General features: G+C 48.8%; 1 protein-coding gene across 1 annotated transcript in view; it reads right to left on the bottom strand.

The window, feature by feature from the left end:
* Positions 1-16793, bottom strand: part of SNAP29 (synaptosome associated protein 29) — a 32958-nt gene that overhangs the window by 3306 nt on the left and 12859 nt on the right. The window contains exons 3-4 of the mRNA XM_025398824.1: positions 6271-6356; positions 3871-3969 (exon numbers count right to left, since the gene is read on the bottom strand). Coding sequence (XP_025254609.1) covers positions 3871-3969; positions 6271-6356 — 185 coding nt within the window. The remainder of the gene's footprint in view (positions 1-3870; positions 3970-6270; positions 6357-16793) is intronic.

Genomic DNA, 16793 nt, shown 5'->3' on the forward strand with positions numbered 1-16793 from the left:
CAAACATGCCAAAATGTTAGCAGAGGTTAATGCTGGACGGTAGAAAAATGGACAACTGTCATTTTTTTCACTTTTACTTTTCTGTATTTAGAAACAAATTTCTGATAGGAAGAGTGAAAATATGAAAAAAGAATTAAAAGCGTATTTTTGGGCCGGGCGCGGTGGCTCAAGCCTGTAATCCCAGCACTTTGGGAGGCCGAGACGGGCGGATCACGAGGTCAGGAGATCGAGACCATCCTGGCTAACATGGTGAAACCCCGTCTCTATTAAGAAATACAAAAAACTAGCCGGGCGAGGTGGCGGGCGTCTGTAGTCCCAGCTACTCGGGAGGCTGAGGCCGGAGAATGGCGTGAACCCGGGAGGCGGAGCTTGCAGTGAGCTGAGATCCGGCCACTGCACTCCAGCCCGGGCGACAGAGCGAGACTCCGTCTCAAAAAAAAAAAAAAAAAAAAAAAAAAAAAAAAGGCACTCTTGGCCGGGCACAGTGGCTCACACCTTTGTGAGTGATCCTGTACTCACAAAGTGTGGGATTACAAAGTGTACTGTAATCCCAGCACTTTGAGAGGCCGAGGCAGGTGGATCGTGTGAGGTCGGGAGTTTGAGGCCAGCCTGGCCAACATGGTGAAACCCTGTCTCTACTAAAAAATACAAAAATTAGCTGGATGTGGTGGTGCATGCTTGTATTCCCTGCTACTTGGGAGGCTGAGGCAGAATCACTTGAACCTGAGAGGAGGAGGTTGCAGTAAGCTGAGATCAATGCACTGCACTCTAACCTGGGCAATAGAGCAAGACCCCATCTCAAAAAATAAAATAAAAAGACAGGCTGAGTGTGGTGGCTTATGCCGGTAATCCCAGCACTTTGGGAGGCCAAGGTGGGTGGATCACTTGAGGTCAGGAGATCGAGACCATCCTAGCTAACATGGTGAAACCCCATCTCTACTAAAAATACAAAAATTAGCCAGGCGTGGTAGCACGCACCTGTAATCCCAGCTACTTGGGAGGCTGAGGCATGAGAATCGCTTGAACCCAGGAGGCAGAGGCTGCAGTAAGCTGAGATTGCGCCACTGCACTCCAGCCTGGGTGACAGAGTAAAACTCTCAGAAAGAAATTAAAATAAATAAAAAATTAATAAATAAATAAAAAGATTGTCTTCAGGTCAGGCACAGTGGCTCATGCTTGTAATCCCAGCACTCTGGGAGGCCAAGGTGGGAGGATCACTTGAGCCCAGGAGTTGCGAGACCAGCCTGGGCAACAAAGTGAGACTCCATCTCTAAACAAAAAAGAAAAGAAAAGAAAGAGAAAAACAGTATAATTTAAAAATTTTAAAAAAAGATAGTATTCAGCTCTTTGCTTCTTAAGCTTACTGAAACTCGTGGGCCTCGTGCTCCATGGACAGTAGAATCTGTGGTTGCCTCAGGCCTCAGGAGGAAGCTCACTGGCAGCCAGGGCAGCAAAGGATAAGCAAACAGAGAGGCTGAGATAAAATATGTGATAATGTAAAGTCACCAGGCCAGGGCACTGGAGTCCAGAGAGCTTGCCTGAGTTCCTGAAATAGCAGGGAGCATGTGTTAAGATGGGAAGAGTGTGAACAAAGGCAACATCCCCTGCCCCACCAGAGTGGCCTGGCCTGAACTGTGTGAGCAGGGCCGGAGGGCTGAGCTCTGAACCAGCCACCCGCCCTTCTGCCAGGGCCCACCTCCTACTCTAGACTGCGTCCTGCCGGGACCTGCCCAGCTGCAAGTCCACAGTGCCAACTGTGCACCCTCAGCACCCCTACTGGTGGGCAGTACTCAGCGCTTCTTCCTGCCTCTCTGAATTCAGTATCTTTCCTCAGAGTCGCTTCTCCCACTTCCTGCCAGCAGGCACCAACCATACCATTAGCCCTAACCACTCCCTTTCTCCTGGTGAAGGACAAAGGGCTTTCACGCCTCTCTGGGTTTCTCTGGAGTGGTTAGATCTGGGCAGACACACCTTCTGCCTTAGAGGTCTTTGGCTCTGGAGGACAGAGTTCGGGCATAGAAGGAGGTGGCAGCTGTCTGGGGCTTCCCAGAAAGCAAGCAGGAGCAAACGTGTGCACAGACACTCCATGTGCATCTTCATGGGTTTCAGTTTTGCCTCCCACTAGATACCTTTACAGCAGGGGAGGATTTTATTATTTGTCCTCTCCACTTTGCCAGCTCCTAACAGGGGATGGGAGACTGAGAGGGTGACCCAGGTCACCACGGGGGAGATTTCTGTTCATGGAGTAGTGGTAAGAGGAGGCAGCAAATCTGAGACACTACTTAGAATAAACTCACAGAACTGCCCACAGGCCAACACCTACTTGAACTTCAAGTAACTGACTTTTCCATTAAAAAAATAATCACTGGCTGGGCACGGTGGCTCACGCCTGTAATCCCAGCACTTTGGGAGGCCAAGGCAGGCGGGAGTTTGAGACCAGCCTGACCAACAAGGAGAAACCTCATCTCTACTAAAAACACAAAATTAGCCGGGCATGGTGGTGCATGCCTGTAATCCCAGCTACTCGGGAGGCTGAGGCAGGAGAATCGCTTGAACTCAGGAGGCTGAGGTTGCGGTGAACGGAGATTGCGCCACTGCACGGCAGCCTGGGCAACAAAAGTGAACTCCGTCTCAAAACAAAACATAACATAACAAAACAAAACAAAACAAAACAAAACAACTAAGTGCTTGCCTGCTGGGCCCCAGGAACAAAGTAGTGACAAAATGGAAACTCTCCCATGCTGTCCTGGAATCTACATTCTGATTGGGAATACAGCAGGCAAACCAGCAGATACACAATCACAAACGGCCAGGGCAGCCCCCTGGAAACACAAGGGTCCCAAGAGACAGGGAGAGGAGACCACACTAATGCAAGACTGACAGAAAGAGAAGGAGTCAGCCTGCAGAGAGTTGGGGGAGCTCATCCAGGCAGATAGGGGCCACGAGGCAGAAAGAACTCACATCAGAAATCCCACACGAGCCTGCAGGTGATGAGAGCAGAAGGGACCAGGGCAGGCAAAGAGAGCCTGGACTGCACTGTGAGTGTGTGGGGTTCCATGAGAGAGTTCTGGAAGAATATACCCCTCATTTCTTCTTTTTTTTTTAGATGGAGTTTCACTCTTGTTGCCCAGGTTGGACTGCAATGGTGCTATCTTGGCTCACTGCAACCTATGCCTCTCGGGTTCAAGTGATTCTCCTGCCTCAGCCTCCCGAGTAGCTGGGACTACAGGCGCCAGCCACCACGCTCGGCTAATTTTTGTATTTTTAGTAGAGACAGGGTTTCACCATGTTGGTCAGGCTGGTCTTGAACTCCTGACCTCAGGTGATCCACCTGCCTTGGCCTCCCAAAGTGCTGGGATTACAGGCGTGATCCGCTGCGCCTGGCCCCCTGCACACCCTTCTGTTTTGAAACATCATGCTGGAGGCTGTGTGGCCAAAATGCCAATTGCAACACGAGCGCTAATTCCATCCCAGGCACTTTCTGGCTCAGGTAACCTTCCCACTGTTCTCAGAGGCAGCCCGTTTCACAAGGAGGAAAACAGGGCTCTGAGTGGCCAGGTGGGAAGGGAAGGATGGAGTAAGCGGTCATGTCCAGGCTCCACTTTATCACCTCTCAGGGACTCCTGGGTCCCTGGGTGCTGTTCATGAAAGTGAGAGGTGGGGAGGGCTCGGTTGGGCTGGAAGTAGGAAATGGTGAGAAGTGGAGAGACTCCAGAGACAGTGAGGTGGCAAGATGGACCCAGCTTAGTGTGGGATGCAATGTGTGGGGAGGGAACTGAAGCTGGAGGGTCCTCACGTAGGGGCTATGCTTGGCGTGAGCTGCCTGAAGGAACAGTGGCTTACAGAAGCTGGTGTGGCGCTCAGTCTTACCTAGGTTGCTGTCGATCTTCTGGTGATAGGCTCGAAGGTGTGGGTTCTTTGGGTAAGCATCGGTACTCACAGCAGAACCAGCCCCTCTGGGGACAGGGTCTAAGTTTAGAAGGAAACACCAGGAGAGTGGTTAATTGACATTGTTCAAATGCTGCTTCACACACCCAAAACAATTTCATCTGGAAAATGGGTGGAAGGAATGAAAGGTTGGTTCTGAGGCTATCCAGAGGGATGAGGGAGGAGCACAGTGCAGGCTCATGGGCCAGGAGAGATGCTTCCACAGGCCAGGGGATAGTTCCCACTTTCCCTCAGTCCTTGGGAGATGAAAGACCCTCAAACTAAGGGTCACCTACTCAGACCCTGGTGCACAAGCTCAGGAAAGACACGAGTCACACAAGTGACAATACACAGTGGAACTGCAATAATGCAAAACTACACAGTCTGTGGACAAAGTCTAAAAATACACATTGTTACGTTACATAAATGGAATTATGGGTAATTTTGTTTCTTTCCGAAATTTATCTCTATGCTATATTTTCACTTGAAACAAATAAGCAAAAAAAAAAAAAAAAAAAAAAAAGAAATGTTAAATAATGCACATTTGCCACAAGAAATCTTCCTTGAACCCTAGTTTCTTCTTTTTTAAAATTATCTTTCTTGGCTTGAATGAACTTCAGTTTCTAAATGCACACAGAAAAGCCCTGTCATCCCAGTTTATCTCCTTTAGGGAAACATCACTTTCTAGACTTAGCATATTTCCTCCAGCACCAACCAACTGAAACCATTCTGCAAACTGTGCCGATTTTTTTTTTTCAGTCTTTTAATATATACGACACAAATGGAAACTCCTTAATTCCTTAAAATTGTGTCTTGGGTGCAGTGTCTTGTGCCACTTCTCCAGGGTGTGATGAGGCCGATTTTCCCCACCCTTGCCTTTCAATTTACACTCACTTCCTCCACTTGCCTTTCCAGACTGAACTGTGCTGATGATGTCAGTCTCTCCTGCTCCCCGCTCTTCCTCCATCTGGTCTCCCCACCTGCATCGACCACAACCATGGTGGGTTCCAGAGCTTCCATGGTGTATCGTTTTCTTGAAGGCAGCACAGTTTTAAGCCTTTGGTTTCTAGCACCAATTTCAATGTACCCTGGCTGTTGGGGGGCCTATGGAGGAGGCCCCAGGAGCCCTAAATTCCTTTCCAGATAAGGGATATTTCTGGGCCTATCACTTGATAGAAGTGGAATGATTTGACCAACACTCACTGTCTTGCACACCTTGTCCATGTGGCTGCTGCTCCTCCTGCTTGGGCTGGAGGCTGTATTAGCCCCTCACTGATGCTGTGACAAATGACCACAAACTTGTCTTACGGTTCTGGAGGTCAGAAGTCCAACGTGGGTCTCACTGGGCTGAGTCAGGGTGTCCTCAGGGTTGCACTCCTTCTGGAGCTCTTGGGAAGAATCTAATTCCTCACCTTTTGCAGTTTTTAGAGTTCACTTGTGTGCCTTGGCAGGTGAGTCCCTTTCTCCATCTTCAAGGCCAGCAACATCTTCAGATCTCTGACTCTGCCACTCTCTCTTCTGCTTCTCTTTCCACTTAAAAGGGACCTTTGTGATGACACTGGACCCAACTGGACAACCCAGTATAATCTCCCCATCTTGCTGATTAGCAATTGTAACTCCATCTGCAACTGTAATTCCGCCTTTGCCATATAACCTAACAGACTCACGGGGTCTGGGGATTAGGACGTGGACAGCTATTTACCAAGGGGTTTTTCTGCAGTTGCCTTTTTACTGCTGGAACAACTGAGAGTGACATAGGCAGGAACCCATGATGGGCAGGCTTATTGTCTTTTTTGAGACAGAGTTTCACTCTTGTTGCCCAGGCTATAGTGCAGTGGCATGATCTCAGCTCACTGCAACCTCTGTCTCCCAGGTACAAGTGATTCTCCTGTCTCAGTCTCCCAGATAGCTTGGATTAGAGGCATATGCTACCACACTTGGCTAATTTTTTTGTGTTTAGTAGAGACGGGGTTTCACCATGTTAGTCAGGCAGGTCGCAAACTCCTGACCTGGCTTGGCCTCCCAAAGTGCTGGGATTACAGGCGTGTGTTATTGCACCAGGCTAGGCAGGCTCATTTTCAATGGAACGCAGGCCTTCACTTCCTTATTCTCCTCTCCATGGAGGCAGGGAGGAGGGAGGAGCCCTACCATAAGGCACACCCCCAGTTCCCCAAGAGCATGCCGGGTCCCTAAGGCCCTTTGGCTAGCATGGGTGATGCTGGCAGCTGGGGCCCCTGCCCACCTCCCCCGAGAGGTTGCTACTGCCCCCTAAGGACCAATGCCAAACCCAGAGGTCTCCCTGCTAGAATTCAAATAGGGCTGTGCACACAGGTATCCACTTACCTGTATCATCCAGCTTTCTAAGGTTTGGGTGGCTGGCCTGGTACTTTGCTTCCTGTTCTTTACTTGTACTTATGGCTTCTTTCAATCTTTGGATAAAAGTTTACAAAAAAGGACAGTATTAAAAAGGAAAAATCCCTATGACAATGTTATCAGTATTTTCACATAATGCCTGTATGCCAAAAATCAAATGCTTCTTCTGTACCAAACTCCTTCTGACCAAAGTAGGGATTTCAACAGCTTCTCCTAGGAGCACAGCTGGCCAAGCAATAAGCCTACAAAGACCCCTGCCTCAGAAGTGTGGCAGCTAAGCCAGGTGTGGTGACTCATGCCTGTAATCCCAGCATTTTGAGAAACTGAGGTGGGAGAATTGCCTGAGCCCACGAGTGTGAGATCTGGGCAACATAATGAGACCTTGTCTTTACCAAGAAAAAAAAAAAAAAGCAGTGTAGCATCGAGTTAGGTGGCCCTCTCTCAGGGAAACCAGGATTCCTAGGACCAGGCAGATGGAAAGCACATGGAACAACCAAATGGGTACTTTAGACCACAGTTAGCAAACAATGACCTGCCACCACATCTGGCTCACCTCCTGTTTTTGTATTGTTTCCTCGTCCTTTTTTTTTTTGAGATGGAGTCTTGCTTTGTCACCTAGGCTGGAGTGCAGTGGCGTAATCTCGGCTCACTGCAACCTCTGCCTCTCGGGTTCAAGTGATTCTCCTGCCTTAGTCTCCTGAGTAGCTGGGATATTACAGTTACAGGCACGTACCACCACACCCAGCTAATTTCTGTATTTTCAGCAGAGATGGGGTTTCACCATGTTGGCCAGGCTGGTCTTGAACTCCTGATCTCAAGTGACCCACCCACCTCGGCCTCCCAAAGTGTTGGGATTACAGGCCTGAGCCACTGCGCCCGGCCCCAAGTTATTTTTATTGTGGTAAAATACACATAACAAAATTTCATGAGCAAAGAATGGCCTTAGAGATGACCATCTGCACCTCAGATGACAAACTTAGAACCTCAAGAGTTTCATTGTTCTCATTAGTGCACTTACATTACCAAAATACTATATTCAACTATTACTGTTTTTGTTGTTGTTGTTTGAGATAGGGTCTCTCTCTCTCACCAAGTTTGGAGTACAATGGCGCAAACACTGAAGTCTCTAACTCCTAGGCTCCTGATTCTCCCACCTCAGCCTCCCGGGTAGCTGAGAACACAGGCACTCACCACCCTGCTTTTTTTTTTTTTTTTTTTTTTTTAAATTTTTTGAGACAGAGTCTCACTCTGTCACCTAGGCTGGAGTGCAATGGCACAGTCTCAGCTCACTGCAGCCTCCGTCTCCCGGGTTCAAGTGATTCTCCTGCCTCAGGGTCCCGAGTAGCTGGGATTACAGGCCCCCACCACCACGCCTGGCTATTTTTTGTATTTTTAGTAGAGATAAGGTTTCACCATGTTGGCCAGGCTGGTCACGAGCCTCAGGTGATCCGCCTGCCTCAGCCTCCCTAAGTTCTGGGGTTACAGGCATAAGCCACTGTGCCTGGCCAATATTTTAATTTATTTTTATTTTTATTTTTGAGACAGTCTTGCTCTGTTGCCCAGGCTGGAGTGCAGTGGTGTGATCTCGACTCACTGCAACCTCCACCTCCCGGGTTCAAGCTATTCTTCTGCCTCAGCTTCCTGAGTAGCTGGGATTACAGATGCCTGCTCAAGCGATTCTCCGGCCTCAGCTTCCAAAAGTGCCAGGATTACAGGCATGAGGCATGAGCCACTGTGTCCAGCCTATTACCTTTTTTTTTCTGTTTTGAGACGGAGTCTCACTCTATAGCCCAGGCTGGAGTGCAGTGGCGCCATCTTGGCTCACTGCAAGCTCCGCCTCCCAGGTTCACACCATTCTCCTGCCTCAGCCTCCCAAGTAGCCGGGACTACAGGTGCCTGCCACCATGCCCGGCTAATAGTTTGTATTTTTAGGGGAGACGGGGTTTCACTGTGTTAGCCAGGATGGTCTCGATCTCCTGACCTCGTGATTCGCCTGCCTAAGCCTCCCAAAGTGCTGGGATTACAGGCGTGAGCCACTGTGCCCGGCCACTGTTTTTATATTTTAAATTTTGTCACTAAAAAGTGGTGAAAATACGTTTTTTTCTCATCACATAAGTCCCTGTATCTTTGATTTTGCTCCGTGGCCTAGTTTGCTGACTCTGGCTGTAGACAGGGACAGCTCTTGCAACTCAAAGTCATTTAGACTAGGCCTGATGCCCTGCTGATCCCCGACATTCTGCTGAGCCCCCTAAGGTGTGGCAGGTGCCTCCAGCTGGGAGCTGTGCCTCCTCAACAGCCTGCTCTTCTCTATCTCAACAGCAGCCTGACTACTTTGCCAGCCAATCTGGGAACCAGGGTTACTCGCAATTTTTGCCCTCCTCCTACACAGTGCTACTCCTAGCAATCCAGGCAAAACAAATGCCCTCTTGATCTCCCACACCCTAGGTAGCCCAGAAACCCAGTCTCTCCTTCTGTCTTGCCTTTCTTTTTTTTTTTTTTTTTGAGATGGAGTCTTGCTCTGTCGCCCAGGCTGGAGTGCAGTGGTGCAATCTTGGCTCACTGCAAGCTCCACCTCCCGGGTTCATGCCATTCTCCTGCCTCAGCCTCCCAAGTAGCTGGGACTACAGGCACCCGCCACCACGCCCGGCTAATTTTTTGTATCTTTAGTAGAGATGGGGTTTCACGGTATTAGCCAGGATGGTCTCGATTTCCTGACCTCGTGATCTGCCCACCTCGGTCTCCCAAAGTGCTGGGATTACAGGTTTGAGCCACCACGCCCGGCCTGCCTTGCCTTTCTTTACCTTTAACAAGGATTATGGCAATGCCTCTCAATTCAATCCCCTCCCTTCCAATCCTTACTCTCCATGGGTGCTGGGCATCCTTCTAAAGCAATACTGAGCCGGGCGCGGTGGCTCAAGCCTGTAATCCCAGCACTTTGGGAGGCCGAGACGGGTGGATCACGAGGTCAGGAGATCGAGACCATCCTGGCGAACATGGTGAAACCCCGTCTCTACTAAAAAATACAAAAAACTAGCCGGGCGAGGTGGCGGCGCCTGTAGTCCCAGCTACTCGGGAGGCTGAGGCAGGAGAATGGCGTGAACCCGGGAGGCGGAGCTTGCAGTGAGCTGAGATCCGGCCACTGCAACTCCAGCCCGGGAGACAGAGCGAGACTCCGTCTCAAAAAAAAAAAAAAAAAAAGCAATACTGGCAAGCACCTCTTCAGTTAAAGTCTTTAATGACTCCCAACTTGCAAGAGCAAATTCAGACTCCTGCAAACTAAGGATTTTGCAGGTCCAGGGCTCCAGTTATGGGTAGAATGCAGCAGAGCCTCATGAATGGAAGGGTTTAACACTCCAGGATTTCACCCCATGGAAGCTGTGACTGAAAGTCTAGAACACAGAACTGGTTCCTCTAAGCACCACCGTGGGCTGTGCATTGCCAGGCTGGGAGTAGGAGGAGATGCTTGGCTTCTGAGTCTGCCTGGCCACCTCTCAGCCTGCACATCTCAACGCTGGCTTTATTCTTTCCAAGTGCCATCACATACCTACTGGTAATACATAAATGAGGAAAACATGGTTTCTTTGTGAAAAAAGACTCCCCCACAAAAAAACCAATTTCTTTTTTTTTCTTTTTTGAGATGGAGTCTTGCTCTGTCTCCCAGGCTGGAGTACAGTGATACGATCTCAGCTCACCACAACCTCTACCTCCCGGGTTTAAGCAATTCTCCTGCCTCAGCCTCCTGAGCAGCTGGGATTATAGGTGAGTGCCACTACGCCCGGCTAATTTTGTTTTTTAGATGGAGTTTCGCTCTTGTTGCCCAGGCTGGAGTACAATGGTGCAATCTCGGCTCACTGCAACCTCTGTCTCCCAAGTTCAAGCAATTCTCCTGCCTCAGCCTCCCAAGTAGCTGATATTACAGGCATGCGCCACCTTGCTTGGCTCATTTTGTATTTTTAGTAGAGACAGGGTTTCTCCATGTTGGTCAGGCTGGTCTCGAACTCCCAACCTCAGGGGAGTCACCCTCCTTGGCCTCCCAAAGTGCTGGGATTACAGGTGTGAGTCACTGCACCAGGCCTGATTTTTGTATTTTTAGTAGAGACAGGGTTTCACCATGTTGGCCAGGCTGGTCTCAATTGCCTGATTTGTGATCCACCCACCTCAACCTCCCAAAGTGCCGGGATTATAGGTGTTAGCCACCGTGCCAGGCCAAGAAAGCCAATTTCTAGGGAGAGTGAGAGAAGTGATAAGTAGGTTTAAGAGAGGGTGATTCCTGGTCAGAAACCAAGTCTTCAGTAAGTTAGAGAATTTCAAATTAGGGGTGCATCTGGGACAGGAACACATGAGCTGTAAGTGGAAATGAGAACAAGCAGCTTGGAAAGCTGTCAGCAAGGACAAACAGGGCTTCCCAAGAGATGAAATTTCAGAGAAGGCCGAAGGGTTTGCGTGATAATGATGTACGCAGGAAATGCATGGCTGAATAGAAGTTTGATTAGGAGAAACTCATTTTAAAAGTTTTTGAGGCTGAGGCAGGCAAATCAAGAGGTTAGGAGATTGAGACCCTCCTGGCTAACATGGTGAAACCCGGTCTCTACTAAAAATACAAAAAAAATTTAGCCAGGCATGGTGGCGGGCGCCTGTAGTCCCAGCTACTCAGGAGGCTGAGGCAGGAGAATAACGTGAACCTGGGAGGCGGAGCTTGCAGTAAGCTGAGATGGTGCCACTGCACTCCTGGGTGACAGAATGAGACTCTGTCTCAAAAAAAAAAAAAAACTTTTAAGTGGGCCAGGCACGGTGGCTCATGCCTGCAATGCAAGCACTTTGGGAAGCTGAGGTGGGAGAATCAGTTGAGCCCAGGAGGTCGAGATCAACCTGGGAGACATAGTGAGACCTTGTTTCTACAAAATATACGAAAATTAGCCGTACTTGGTGACCCACGCCTGTAGTCCCAGCTACTTGGGAGGCAGAGGTGGGAGGGTTGCTGGAGCCTGGGACGTGGAGGAGACAGTGAGCAGATTGCACCACTGCACTCCAGCCTGGGTGACAGAGACCCTGTCTCAAAAGAAAAAAAAGAAAAAAAAGATTTTAAGTGACAGTATTCCTGCATTTATGGATTAAAGGTTTTGATAGGATCACAGAAATTTTACTCACAATTTACTGCATTTTTTTTTTTTCTTTTTTGAGATGGAGTCTCCCTCTGTCGCCCAGGCTGGAACGCAGTGGCGTGATCTCACTGCAACCTCCACCTCCCAGGTTCACGCCATTCTCCTGCCTCAGCCTCCCGAGCAGCTGGGACTACAGGCACCCACCACCACGCCCGGCTAATTTCTTGTATTTTTAGTAGAGACGGGGTTTCACTGTGTTAGCCAGGATGGTCTTGATCTCCTGACCTCATAATCCACCAACCTTGGCTTCCCAAAGTGCTGGGATTACAGGTGTGAGCCACCGCGCCCGGCCCCTTTTCGTTTTTTTTTTTTTTCGTTGTCCATGTAGATACGACTACAGGCGTGTATCACCATACCCAGCTTTAAAAAATTTTTATGTTTGTGGAGACAGGATCTTGCTATGTTGCCCAGGCTGGTCTCGAACTTCTGGCCCCAAGTGATCGTCCTGCCTCAGTTTTCTAAAACGTTGGGATAACAGGCGTGAGCCACCGTGCCTGGCCCTGCTGGGCCCTTGAAATGGCCAACAATTTCCTTCATACCGGCTTCCCCTGTGCTTTGTCTGCCATGTGTCTGCACCAACCCCCTCCTTCAACTGGTGGGTTCCTTCAAAACCTTCACCTTCTGCAAAAGGTCAGGTCCTTTGTGCAGCCTTCCTCTGTCCCCAGGGCCAACCTCCCTCTCCTCTGGGTCCCCACTGCAGCCCTGTGGACTGTCTGCCTCCCCCGTATCTTCCAACAGACAGACTGCATTCCTGTAGCTTCTGCTCCCACAGAACTGCAGAGCATGGGTGAAAGTGTTGCTTGCGGCCGGGCGCGGTGGCTCACGCCTGTAATCCCAGCACTTTGGGAGGCTTAGGCAGGCAAATCACGAGGTCAGGAGATCGAGACCATCCTGGCTAACATGGTGAAACCCCATCTCTACTAAAAATACAAAAAAAAATAGCCGGGCATAGTGGCGGGCGCCTGTAGTCCCAGCTACTCGGGAGGCTGAGGCAGGAGAATGGCGTGAACCCAGGAGGCGGAGCTTGCAGTGAGCCGAGATCGCGCCACTGCACTCCAGCCTGGGCGACTGAGCAAGACGCCGTCTCAAAAAAAAGAAGGAGAAAAAAAAAAGAAAGTTTTGCTTTCTTGAATTTACTAAGAGATGGTAAGAATGCTACAACTGATTGGGGCTAATCTAGGGGCACGCCAGGCAGGGTACATGACTTTGGGGACCTTGATAGGAACTCAGGAGCTTTAAGTGGAAATGAGAACAAGTGGCTTGGAAAGCTGTCAGCCAAGGACAAACAGGACTTCCCAAGAGACAAAGCCCACCTCGCTGAAATATCTATGGCTGCCTCACTGATGGAAGCCTTTGTTGGGAAGCGCTTGAGTTTTCAAGATGCTCCAAAAAAAGAAAACTGCCCCTGGAGCCACAGGACTTCCATGGCTTTCATAGCTACATTCAGGGATGTAGGGGCCTCCAAGAGCCCCAGCAGCAGCCTTTGTGAAGAGGTATGTAGGATGTGGAAGGTTGTGAAAGGGTGCTAGTCACAAACCTGCCAGTTTCCCACTCCTCCAAGGGCTCACTCTGCTCCTGAGTTTGTACACGGAGGATGTCTTAGACCAAAACAAATGAACATCCCACCTTCTCCTATGGCAATTAAATGTGGCCAAAGATTAGGATATAAAACATCTTTCTGATGTATATTGGAAAAAAACAACAACAAAAAACAAGCAACAACTAGAATTGGAGGAAAATGGCAGATGTTTAAAATTAGGGTTGAGCTGGAGAACCCAGAATGGTGATTATGGCTGAGCCAAAAAAACAAACCAACCCTCACAACCTTAGCTAATGCCTCCCCAGGGCACTCACTGAGGCCTACAGGTTCCCAGGGCCAACTCTGCAAGGTCCTTCCTGCAGTATTTTTTTTTTTTTTTTGAGACGGGGTCTCACTCTGTCACCCAGGCTGGAGTACACTGGTACAATCATGGCTCACTGCAGCCTCAACCTCCCTGGGTTCAGGTGATCCTCCTACCTATGCCAAAAGGTCGGGTACACCTCAGCTGCCCCAGTAGCTGGGACCACAGGCACGTACCATCATGTCCGGCTAATTTTCGTGTGTGTGTGTGTGTTTTTTGAGACAGAATCTCACTGCTACTCAGGCTGAGGTGCAGTGGCGCAATCTCTGCTCACTATAACCTCTGCCTCCCAGGCTTAAGGGATTCTCCTGCCTTAGCCTCCCAAGTAGCTGGGACTATAGGCATGCACTGCCACGCCTGGCAAATTTTTGTATTTTTAGGAGAAACGGGGTTTCACCATGTTGGCCAGGCTGGTCTCACGCTTCTGAGCTCAAATGATCCACCCACCTCGGCCTCCCAAAGTGCTGGGATTATAGGCCTGAACCACCATGCCCAACTTCATTTTTGTGTTTTCCTGTAAAGACGGGGTTTTGTCATGTTGCTCAGGCTGGGATCAAGTGATCCTCCTGCCTCAGTCTCCCAAACTGCTGGGATTACAGGCATGAGCCACCATGCCTGAACCTCTCCATAAGTCTGATGGCTTCACCTGCCTGTGCTTGTTCTTTCTGCTATCACCGCCAGCTTTGTTACCTACATTGGATTCTCCCCAGCCCCACTCTGAGTTTGAAGTAGTTATCTAATTTCTTCCCTATCATATCCTACATCTTGATCTGGGTGGTGGCCACACTAGTGCACACAGGTTCACAGTTACTGATTCTCCACTTAAGATGCATGCATTTTACTGTACCTTAGTAATGCGTTAAAAAAAATTGCTCTGCAGTTAGGTGTGGTGGTTCGTGCCTGTGATCCTAGCACTTTCAGAGGCTTGAGGTGGGAGGACTGCTTGAGGCCAGGAGTTCAAGACCAACCTTGCCAACATAGCAAGACCTCGTCTCTTAAAAAATAAATAAATAAAATGAAAAAGAAAAGTTCCACATTACAGAATTAAAACAAAGAGAGAGGCCGGATGTGGTGGCTCACGATAATAATCCCAGCACTTTGGAAGGCTGAGGCGGGCGGATCATCTGAGGTCAAGAGTTCGAGACTAGCCTGGCCAACATGGAGAAACCCCGTCTCTCCTAAAAATACAAAAATTAGCCGGGCATGGTGGCACATGCCTGTAATCCCAGCTACTTGGGAGGCTGAGGCAAGAGAATTGCTTGAACCTGGGAAATGGAGGTTTCAGTGAGCTGAGATGGTGCCACTGCACTCCAGCCTGGGCAACAGAGTGAGACTCTGTCTCAAAAAAAAATAAAATTAAATTAAAAAAAAAAGCCGGACGTGGTGGCTCACACCGGTAATCCCAGCACTTTAGGAGGCTGAGGCAGGTGGATCACCTGAGGTCAGGAGTTTGAGACCAGACTGGCCAACATGGTGAAACTCCGTCTCTACTGAAAATACAAAAATTAGGCCGGACACGGTGGCTCACGCCTGTAATCCCAGCACTTTGGGAGGCCAAGGCAGGCTGATCACGAGGTCAGGAGATCAAGACCATCCTGGGTAACACGGTGAAACCCCGTCTCCACTAAAAATACAAAAAACTTAGCCGGCTGTGGTGGTGGGCGCCTGTAGTCCCAGCTACTCGGGAGGCTGAGGCAGGAGAATGGCGTGAACCCGGAAGGTGGAGCTTGCAGTGAGCCGAGATTGCACCACCGCACTCCAGCCTGGGTGACAAAGCGAGACTCCGTCTCAAAAAAAAAAGAATTAGTCAGGCATGGCGTGGGCACCTGTAATCCCAGCTACATGGGAGGCTGAGGCAGGAGAATCGCTTGAATCTGGGAGGCAGAGGTTGCAGTGAGCCGAGACTGCGCCTTTGCACTCCAGCCTGGGCAAGAAGGGCGAAACTCTGTCTCAAAAAAAAAAAAAAGTAAAATAAAAAATAAAAAAACAAAACAGAGAGAGAGAGAGAGAGAGAGAGAGAAAGATGGTTATGGAACCCGAGTTATAATATCAAACATTTTTTTCTGGGTTAAATGGAAGAAAAAGGCTATCAAACCAAAAAAATACTATGGTTACAACTATAAAAATACTGAATAAGGGGAAAAACGAAATTTTCTGTTTTTGTGTTGTGGTATGTATAGATTATCTGTAATATGGCCATGTTGTTTTTAATAATAAAAACAGACACAATGATCTAAAATACAAACAGTAGTAATCTATTTTAGCAGAAACTCCATTCCTTTATCCTTGAACATGTAACACTGAAGTCTACCAAAATCTCATGTAAGTTTTTTTTTTTTTTTTTTTGAGATGGAGTCTCGCTCTGTCACCCAGGCTGGGGTGCAGTGGCGCAATCTCAGCTCACCGCAAGCTCCGCCTCCTGGGTTCATGCCATTCTCCTGCCTCAGGCTCCTGAGTAGCTGGGACTACAGGCGACCACCAGCACGCCTAGCTAATTTTTTGCATTTTTAGTAGAGATGGGGTTTCACTGTCTTAGCCAGGATGGTCTCGATTTCCTGACCTTGAGATCCGCCTGCCTCGGCGTCCCAAAGTGCTGGGATTACAGGCGTGAGCCACCGCGCCCAGCCCCCAATCTCATGTGTGATTTTATATTTCAAGCCAAAACCTGAGGAAAGCAACTTCTATCTTTATTTTTTTAATTTTAATTATTTATTTTTATATATTTTTAGAGACAGGGAGACTCTGTCACTGAGGCTGTAGTGCACTGGCACCATCATGGCTTACTCTAGTCTCTAACACCTGGGCTAAAGCAATAATTCCACCGCAGTCTCCCCTGTAGCTAGGATTATAGGCAAGTGCCATCATGTCTGGCTAATTGTTTTTTTTCTTTAGTTTTTATAGAGACGAGTCTTTGCTATGCTGTCTAGGCTGGTCTCAAACAATCCTCCCACCTCAGCCTCTGAAAGCATGGGATTTTACAGATAAGCCACTGAGCTCAGTCTTGTAATTTTAAAATGAAAATCAATGGGTGAATTGGATTAGATATGACAAATTTAGACATAAATTTTTTTTTTTTTTTTTTTTGAGACAGGGCCTCACGCTGTAGCTCAGGTTGGAGTGCAGCAGCACCATTACAGCTCACTGCAGCCTTGACCTCCAGGCCTCATGCGATCCTCTTACCTCAGCCTCCTGAGGAGCTGCGACTACAGGTGTGCACCACAATGCTTGGGTAATTTTTGTAAAGACTGGGGTCCCACTATGTTGCCCGGGCTGGTCTTGAACTTCTGGACTTAAGCAATCCACTCACCTTGGCATCCCAAAGTTTCGGGATTACAGGTGTGAGCCACTGCACCCAGCCCTAAAGACTTTTTAAAGCAAAAATTATGTGAAGTGAGTCACATTTGTACTGATTACGCTGAGGTGAACACCC

Source organism: Theropithecus gelada, chromosome 10 (genome assembly GCF_003255815.1).
Source record: "Theropithecus gelada isolate Dixy chromosome 10, Tgel_1.0, whole genome shotgun sequence".
Lineage (NCBI taxonomy): Eukaryota > Metazoa > Chordata > Mammalia > Primates > Cercopithecidae > Theropithecus > Theropithecus gelada.